We start from the raw sequence: 9,547 nt of genomic DNA, 5'->3' as shown, positions 1-9,547 counted from the left end.
GGAACGCTAGATACGAGTAGTAACGGCAGCCGCAGGAGACACGGTGCGTGCCAGAAATGAATGACAGTACTCCAAATGTTAAAAAAAAAAATATATTGTAAATACAGTACAAAAAAGTTTCCTTGTATAATTGTAATGTAACCGGGATCAAACAGCAAGGAAATAACAAAAATATAAAAACTGCTAAGTCTTGCCAAAGTTTTCCCTCTGGTACCAAATACTGCAAGATACAGATTATACAAAGTGTACAAATTTTAAATAAAAATAACCATACACCAGGGTTGTGTGTGTTTCTCCAACTCCTCAAGTTTTCCATTGTACAGACGACAAAGCTAAAGCTGATCCCCTTCTGTTCCTCACAGAGCAGATCTACACCTTCACCCCGACGCTCTCGGTTGGAAAGGGCTGGAAAGAGCCAGTGATTTTTGTGCCGCTCCCCACAGCAGATGCTTTAGGACGGGCCGGGATCCAAAGCAGGATCCGACCGCCTCCCTCCCGGGCCCTTCCCAGTTCCAGGCTCGCTGGGATTAGTCACGTATCGTCAAAACATGTATGCTCTGGTCTGAGGCCTGGGTTGAGAACTTGTACTGTGGTCCGAGAACCTTCTGCCTCCTCCGCTGACTGACCGAGAAAAGCTCCGTAAGAGACAGACTACCTCGTACAGACACAGCTGGGGAATACGCAGTAAAGAGGAATGGGGAGAAAAACCCTCCCGCACACCTGAGGATTTAATTTAAATACGAGTTGGGGCTCAGCCACAATGAAGGACAGCTCACTTTCAACTACCCTGAAAAACAGAAGCTACGCTTCAGACTGGAAGTAGAAAAGTGCTCTTCCGTCATTTTAAAACTGTTATGTTATGAGGCTGGAAAGGCTAGAGTCGAATTGTATTTCAGATGTTCCACCTGCCTTCGCAAGATAGCCTGTGTCTACAGACACTTAATCTTCCTGGTGTTTCCCCATACAATGCCAATGCTCACTACTACACACATAGCCGATTCCTGCAGGAAGTGGGGTGAGGCAAACTTGATTCATATTTTCCACACACTGTTGGTGGAGGGAGGGGTTTTTGCTTTTAAATTATGTATATACATACACACACAGAGAAATATACAGGATAAATTAAAATCTGTTACAGATATTGGTAAAAGTTAAATACGTATGACATGAACACCACATACACATACATACAGACACACAAAAGCCTAGATGAGAATCAAGTGCTCTCCTGCGGCTCCTCTTCTAAAGGAGCAGAAAAACAAACACCGAGTATGGGGCTGGAAGGAAGGGGAATCGGTCCAATCAACCCACATGTGCCTTACTCAGCCGTAACTGCTTCAAACTGGTCATTAGTTGCAGCCTCACAGCAGCACCGTGGCTCTTTCAATACTGCTGGTGAAAGGGATGGGGGAATCAGCGATCTCAGAAACCAAAGTTGTCTGTTCACAAAACAGGTGCAAGACGGGCAGAAGCGGTCCAAGTTTTTCCCATCTGCTTCCACCCTCCTCTCCATCAAAGCAGGCTGGCCATGCCCTGGAAAAATCAGCAGGAGGTTCATTCTCTCATGCCAATGCAGTTGGTTGATATATCGTGCTAATGACCATTTGGGTGCAAGTCCACAAGAAAAGATTAAATTCGTTGTCATCTTCCACTTTACTTCAAATGCCAGCTACCAGACCAGCCAGCTGATGCCGACAACTTTCAGTTATTACTGACTGAAGAGGAAGGGTTGGAAGAAGTGACCAAGAGGCAAAGACCTCTGTATCTTTGATCAGCTATCCAGCTGTCCGCTCAAGCAGTAGATTTTAAAGTGAAAAGCAGTTAGAAACAGGGCTGGTGAAGAGTTCAGTTCTATTCCTTGGTCTGAAATATATTATCATCTCTGTCGGCCCACAGAATATCAGAATACTTTAGGTTGGAAGAGATATCAGGAGGTCATCTGGTCCATCCCCCTGCTTAAAGAAAGTCCAACTAGAGCAGGCTGCTCATTCAGTTTTTGAATATCATCGAGGATGGAGAATCAACAATCTCTCTGGGCCACCTGTTTCAATGACCCCTCTCGTGGTGACGTTTTTTTCATTATATCGAGAAGTCCATTCTCTGGCTGCTTCCCCCAGTAAAGGATCTGAATTTAAGGCGAGTATCTCAAAAGCTTCCTGAATCTTCATACAAAATACTTTCAGATTGGAGGACATTTCACCCACCAGCACAAAAGGGTTTTCTCAGATTAACTTCACAACTTTCCATAAAATAGAAGTCAAATAGTTACAATCCTATGTATATACTATACAGATATAAAACTTTAAAACCCTACACATGGAACCCTTCGGGAGTGCTGGCGTAGTGCCTATGTACACAAGTCAGTTACGCAGAGGTTGAGTACATCCCAGGATCCTTTCCCATCAAAGTCCAGGCATGATGTAGGCGATGTTGTCTAGTGTGTTTGACTGGGAAAAGAAATTCAGTATTTTTTAGTGTCAGGTAATGACTCAAAATCCTTAAAAAATGACACAGATGAGGGTACTAAGCACGTTCACTTGTCTTACAAGTTACCATATGATGAGACAACCAGATCTGCCTAGTCATCACCACCACTGCTAGGCTTATTTTCATATTTTTGGAAATGTAAGTTAACTGAGCATAAAGGTAGCCTCAGTGTTTGCAAGCACCTGGAAACAACAAAAATGCTTGAGGCTTTCCTCAAGCGACCTCCTCCTTACGAACCCCATACTCTATCTCTGAATTTGAAACAAGCCACATTGACCATATCACATCAATCACTGGACAGACTAGTGATGAAGGACTTGTGCAAAGTGATCAAAGTTGTAGCAAATAAAAAAAAATTACTTGACTTTACATTCACAAGTCCTTTATGAAATTCTGTGGTGTAAAAGTAAAGAGAAAAACCCTCAAACAGACCCACTAATAGACTGTCAGATGGGAAAAAGAAGTGGCCTCCAGTTTTCCTTGCAAATTGTAATAGGATTCTGAGAGTAAGAGTCTTTCTTGTGCACATCAGAAAACAAGACCCAGCAGTGTATTATCTGTATGTTATTCAGATGCAGTATTTCAGTAAGCTCAAGCCTGTGGCTAGATGGCTGAAGAAGGCCTTAGGAATACCATCTTCTAATTGCTGGGAGCTGGAGCTGCACCAGTTGTGATTCTAGAATTTAACAATGCCACCTACTGACTGAAAAGATAAATTGCATTCTACATGCAACACAACCACTGACAATTTTATCCATGTCTTAAAACACCGCTGTCGTTATGTAGCTGACGGTAAAAATCAGAATAATTTATTTATTATCAAGTCCGAATGCCAGTTTTCAGAAGTGAAGGGTAAGTGCCTCAATCCACCTAAAGCTCCATTGCTCCTTGTAACAATAAGTTGATCAAGTTTCCAATATACACACCATTAGTCATGTGGTGTCATTGCTCTGAATGCACTTGGCAAGCAAGAAGGAAAAAAAGCATAGGATGTTTTTCCATGGCTTAGGATGGGAACACCCCACTGACTCAGCTTTTGTGCAGACAGCCAGTTTGTGGGAGCTCACAGCCTAAGCTGTCAACTTCATTGTTGTTAATAGCCCTTTCTCAGAATGAATCAATGTTCGGGCTGCCCTATTATAACATGCCAATTCATAACCTATTTTTGTTGTTCTCTCTGCCAGATTTATTTTTAATCTCTTAACTTTTTCGGACTATATATTTTTCATTTCTGCTCCTCTCCTTCTCTGCTTTATTCACGTCTCCTGTTGGAGGCATGACTCCTGATTCCTTTTATGCTGCTGCCATCTTAATCTATGTCCACATCACACTACATATATGCCACAAGCTGTTGCTAAAACAGGGCTCAATATTAAGTGTAGTTTTAAGTGGAAAAGAACCTGTAGATATGCAGTTCCTTAAAACACAGACTATTCTTCTTTCCTTGAAGAAGGTTACAGCCACATGTAAAAGGCCCTACTCGATCACTTTAGGAATCCTGAGATCACAAGTTATTTTTTATGCCACTAAAGGAAAAACAGATTGTGTGATACAGAGCAGCTAGAATGTGCTTTTTATTTTTACGGAAAATTAGAACTTTCAAAAATACTGGTATGTGTACAGGCGCTTTTATTTGGTTCAGACAGATCGATTCAGTCACTAAAACAGGATCTTCACACACTGCAATCAATGCTACAATTATTAGTTCAGTTGCCACTGCGAGAAAAAATGTTGCACAATACTGTACAACAGTAACATCTTAAAGAATTTCAAGAAATATTCCTCTATAAAAGTGTATGACCAAGACAATTTTCTTATTGCCCTGGAATTATAATCACATCATAAGACTGATTCATCAAAAAACTCTAGCTGGACTCTACTGAAATTAACAGTACTAGAATGGAAATATCCACAAGGAACTCACCAAAACGTGCTTAGGGCAGCCATTCAACTCAGGTAGTTGCGTGGTCAGACATGCTAACGGGCCCAAAGCACAGATGATTGAATCCAGAAGTACTGACAAACTTCCTGAAACAGCCACCATTCCCTGGAAGTAAGGAAAGAAAAAAATGGATAGGGATGAGTAGTGGAAATTATGGTTCTTTCACAACTGTATTGATCCCCATGCAGATACCGTATCTTCACTCTAGAGCTCCTCTAGTCCACTTTCATTATTTACACAGAGACAAAGCTATGCCATGCGCTTCACAGAGAGACTGCTGGCTCAGAAAATTTAAGAATTCAGTAGGCCACATACTGTTGTAGGAAAAAAGTAGGGAACAACAGAAAAGGTCAGACAGTTGTCAGTTGCATAAAACACTTAATTACACAATTTTTTGTAATGTAATTTCTTTGCCATTTCATACCACCTATTTTGTTAACTACATGAGTCCTAAAGACAATAGTTGTTTTATTATTGAAGTGTAAAGAAATGCTAAGTCTAACAAATGCTTTAGTCATTGATATACTTTCAGGAAGGGGAATTTGTTTGTGTGCCTTTCTATAAAGGGGGAGATTTTACTCCGGTTGTTCCTCTGAAGAATGACCTCAATCAGTCACACCAGAAACAAAACGCAAGAACATTTATTTTACTGCTTATAAAACAAGCAAGCATAGTGGGATGAGATGATCATGTCAGCCATAAAATTCAATGAGATTATTTGAGCCAAATATGTGTTCCCCTTACAGGCTGGGCTGAGTTCTGAAAGTGCCTGTGTGTGTGCATGCATAGAATCGCTACCATCTAACAGAAGGAAACCATTAAAATGGCTTAAATGGTAGATGTGGCACTTAGGGACATGGGTTAGTGGTGGACTCGGCAGTGTTAGGTTAACGGTTGGACTTGATGACCTTAAAGGTCCTTTCCAACCTAAATGATTCTATGATTCTAAAATACGACATCTTCTACGTTACCAGGTAAGTTGAAACAATAGTAGCTCCTATCCAAAGCACTGGCAGTACGATACTGCCAGAAAACAACAGGACATGCAAAAAACATCTTGGTAAAGGCCTTCTCTGATGGTTTTCTAAGCAGGCTTGACAGTAACAGAAACTGGACCAGAGATTGGCAAAGACAGCAAGGAAGGACCAGATCCAAGGTGAACATGTAGTAAGAAAAGACTGAAGAGTTTGTTGGACTAAGAATTGCCTTCAAGGACCTAGAGCTGCAAAGGACCTGTCCTTCTTTGATGCCTACTGTTTACTGAGAAACAAGGCTTTTTATTTCACTGAAAACAAACAGCAATGCATCAAAGAAACACAACACACCATCTCTAATTCCTCTTCCTAACAGAAAAGCATTGGCTAAGCTTTTAAGTAAAATAAGATAATAATCCCCCCCAATCCTGTGTGTAGATTACATGACATCACCGTGACGTTGCTGGTTACAGACTCACCTCTGTTTCCTGCAGTCTGTGTCCAATGAGGCTCAGAGATTCACCCAGCAGCTGTAAGTGTGCAGCTACATCAATAGGATCTGTCTCAGGGACTTTGGCTGGTGAGGAAGACACCACCACGGTGGTGGTGGTGGATTTCTTATGAGGGGAAATCACTCCTGTTGGAGAAGCTGGAAACACACAAATTAAAATTCCATATTCTCTTCTTTCATTCTTTTACTTACAAGCCTATTTACTTAGTAAAGTTCAAATCTAAAAGGCATGAGATGCTTAAATAGTTCTGTGGACCCAGTCCTGTGGTCTTTGGAGTCAAAACTTTCCTTCTATGTGTACAAAGCATCTGCCTCAGCTGAGTGCAATTTGGGACATTTGGTTTGGGAGATTTGATAAACAGAGATGCCAAGCCAAGAACAACCCTTTTTCCTCTAGCAGAAAACTAATCCCACTGGAACTTCCCTGTTGTCTCTTTGTATTTTACATTTCAATCCTAAGCTGCTAAAGACAGTCCCATTCTACAAATTAGACAAGAAAATCTTTTTAAAAAATGCTGACGTCATTCTCACTCTCACAGAATGTTTGTTTTTGAGTAATATGATGAGTTAAATGTCAAGGCTTGTGAGAAAGCAGGTAGGGGTGTGAAGCAGGAAAGGACCCTTGTTCCTTATGCCACAGGCAACACTATCTTCCCTGTCCAAGAAAGAAGACCAGAGCAAATAAAGTGCAACAATTACCTTTTATTTTTGGTGCACCGTCTGAAGATGATGCCTTTCTCTTCACAGTGGTGGCCTCCGCTTTATTCTGCTTGTGTTGGAGATACTGAGCTTTCTGTTTCCAGATCTGCAGTTACCATGGTATGAAAAGAGAGATTCATAACATTAGGTAATTCTGTTACCTGATGCCAGGACCTGGAGGCAGAATGATGTTATGTAGCTAACTGGTGAAGCAATACTGTAAGAAGAAAATGGATGCTTTTATGATCACAAGGGCAAGTGATGCCCTTCCATACTTTCCATCTTTACATACTTTGGGGACATAGGTAGCATTTTTCAAGGTATGGTGGCAATGCTGCCAGCATCTTCTGACCTAAGCACCTAGTTTACAGAAATCATTTTACAAAACCATCTCACACACACTTACCAGTTTATCCTTCTCAGGTAGCTGCTTCCACACTTCTGCCAGTTTTTTACTTAATTCTCCAAAATCTGGCAGAAGGAAAGATGAAAAATGTTTAAAACGAATGTTTAAAACAAACGAAATCATAAAATCATGGAGAGAACATAGGAAATTTACTGGCCCCTGCATACACATCTAGGAAGCAACCATTCCACAACTGGAACACTCCACACTGCCCTGAAAATGATTGCCAGTGTGCATTCCCCTTACTGTTTAAAATTAAAAAAGAAGCTGATACTGGGAATATAGTGTCACGTGTATACAGAGGAAAGTGACACAATGAAGATAACTCTTTAGGTAAAGAAAGAGCGAGCTAGCAATTTCTTTATCCAGATTCACAGCTTGGTTAAAATGCAATGAAATCAAATAATGAAATCCACTCCTGTCCCCTTTGCCACCTCTTATCCAAAGAAAATTGGCAGATTCTTTGCATTCTGTCAAAATTAAGAGGTTGGTATGAAACAGAGGTGGTATGTTCTGCTAATTAATCTGACCAGCGTATAATCAAGAGAAGGCAAGGCTAGATTATTCTCTCACCTATTCCAGGGTGCTCAGACACAATAGTTGTACGATATTCCTTACAGAACACTTGATAGGCAGACATGTTTTTCTTCTTTGGCTAGTCAGAAGAAGAAAAGGAAACAAAGATTTTTAATTATAATGAGACCTACTCAAATTTAATAAGAATTTGGCATTTATTCAAGACTTAAAGAAAGATGTGGTGCTTAGATGAGGAACCTAAAAAAGCAGTGTTTTACATGTTCTAGGCTGAATTTAGTGTTTATGAAAGCACAGGAACCAGCCAGAACCAGTCTTAGTGCAAGGCTTATCTTGCAACAAATCTGTCAATGCATTTCATTCATAAGTTACAAAAACCTGCTATTCTAAATCCAGGATCAACATACAACTCTGTTAATATATCTTGGTTTTAAAACTTAAAATAATAAAAGAAATGTATCTGTCATACTATTCACAATACCTATCATAGATCTGTCAAAACAATTCAGTCCTCATCATAATGTTTTGTTCCATGCCTCGCATCCTTACAAAACACTTCAAATTGGCAGGAAAATAGACAGTGTAAGTACATTGACAGCAGAGGCAGAAGTTGTTGCTATGATCAGAGAAAACTTACCAAACAGAACAGAATAATGGCCAAACAAATTTAGGCTATGTCTGCCCATTTCCTGACACAAAGCAACTCTTGTCTACCTGAACATACAGAAATGGCTTTTCCCCATTTATATACTTACACAGCTGTATCACCTGCAAACTCACTCATATACTAGCTACCATTTCTCCTACTCATATTTTTATACACTAACCATGCAAAACTGAATTTATGAGTACAGGACAAAACTGGGAATGTGGTAGTCTATAAGAATTAGAATTTCATTTGAATACAGGAGTAAATGGGTAAATATCTTCACTTTTCAGGTTAGAGCTCGATTCCTTTTTACAGGAACTGTGATGATGGACTAGATCACTAGTCCAAAAGTCTGCCTGGCAATAGCTAGAACCGGTTACCTTAGAAAATGATGCAGTTGTGCTTGGTACATAACCTGTACCAAGCAAATTAAGTATAACCTTTTCAAAGAACCTCTATCGGCTAGAAACTGCCTGTGCCACAAAACCAGAATGATATATATTCCTTTCGCTACAAACAGAAATCAGTGGCTGACACATTTTTCCAAACAAGCTTCAGCGAAACCATTGATCCTGGTATTAGTTATCCTTCTGTTTCAATTTAACGTGCCTTTGTAATGGAGTGCCTAATTCACCATTACCCATCACCCAATCTCTATTTTCACTCCAATTTTTCCTTACTTTTTCTCTTTCTCTTTCCTTTTCTTTTTCTCTTTCCTTTTCCTTTTCTCTTTCTTTTTCCTTTTCTCTTTCTTTTTCCTTTTCTCTTTCCTTTTCCTTTTCTCTTTCCTTTTCCTTTTCTCTTTCCTTTTCCTTTTCTCTTTCCTTTTCTCTTTCCTTTTCCTTTTCTCTTTCTTTTTCCTTTTCTCTCTCCTTTTCCTTTTCCCATTTCTCAGCTTTGTCCTTCTCCTTGTCTTCCTTTTTCCTCCTCTTCTCACCTTGACCATCTGAGTGAAAAACAGCAGGAGGAGGTGGAGGAAGAACATAGGGGGTACTTGGAGGAGGTGGTGGTGACACTGTTACTTCTGCTACTGCCACAGGAGCATGCCCAGAACTCTTTTTAGATTTAGAGTGCTTCTTCTCTCTGTGTTTCTCCTTGTCTTTTTTTTTCTTACTTTTTTTTGACTTCTTCTTCTTCTTGATTTCCCGGTAGGAGTCATCTATCACTAACTCTCCAGCCTCCAACTCCCCACCAGAAGAAGAACCAGATTCTGGCGGTGCCTCCATACCCGAAATCTCATACTCGCTCCCATGGCCCTCTGAAAAAAGGGAGGTGTCAGCACCAAAACTCTCAGAAGGTGGATGTGGGTCCGGAGGTGGTTTGTGCTTCTTCCGGGATGACTTCA

General features: G+C 40.4%; 1 protein-coding gene across 1 annotated transcript in view; it reads right to left on the bottom strand.

Moving 5' to 3' along the window:
- Positions 1–29: 29 nt before the first annotated feature.
- The window catches only part of HMGXB4 (HMG box domain containing 4), a 14,512-nt gene continuing 4,994 nt past the window's right edge, over positions 30–9,547 (bottom strand). The window contains exons 4-11 of the mRNA XM_009332589.1: positions 9,099–9,547; positions 8,883–8,900; positions 7,593–7,674; positions 7,020–7,084; positions 6,614–6,719; positions 5,883–6,052; positions 4,412–4,534; positions 30–2,447 (exon numbers count right to left, since the gene is read on the bottom strand). The exon at positions 9,099–9,547 is cut by the window's right edge and continues 471 nt beyond it. Coding sequence (XP_009330864.1) covers positions 2,403–2,447; positions 4,412–4,534; positions 5,883–6,052; positions 6,614–6,719; positions 7,020–7,084; positions 7,593–7,674; positions 8,883–8,900; positions 9,099–9,547 — 1,058 coding nt within the window. The 3' untranslated portion in view covers positions 30–2,402. The remainder of the gene's footprint in view (positions 2,448–4,411; positions 4,535–5,882; positions 6,053–6,613; positions 6,720–7,019; positions 7,085–7,592; positions 7,675–8,882; positions 8,901–9,098) is intronic.

Source organism: Pygoscelis adeliae, unplaced genomic scaffold (assembly GCF_000699105.1).
Source record: "Pygoscelis adeliae isolate BGI_AS28 unplaced genomic scaffold, ASM69910v1 Scaffold399, whole genome shotgun sequence".
Taxonomy (NCBI): domain Eukaryota; kingdom Metazoa; phylum Chordata; class Aves; order Sphenisciformes; family Spheniscidae; genus Pygoscelis; species Pygoscelis adeliae.
The sequence above is the reverse complement of the archived record's forward strand: the minus strand, read 5'-3'. Positions and strand labels throughout refer to the sequence as shown.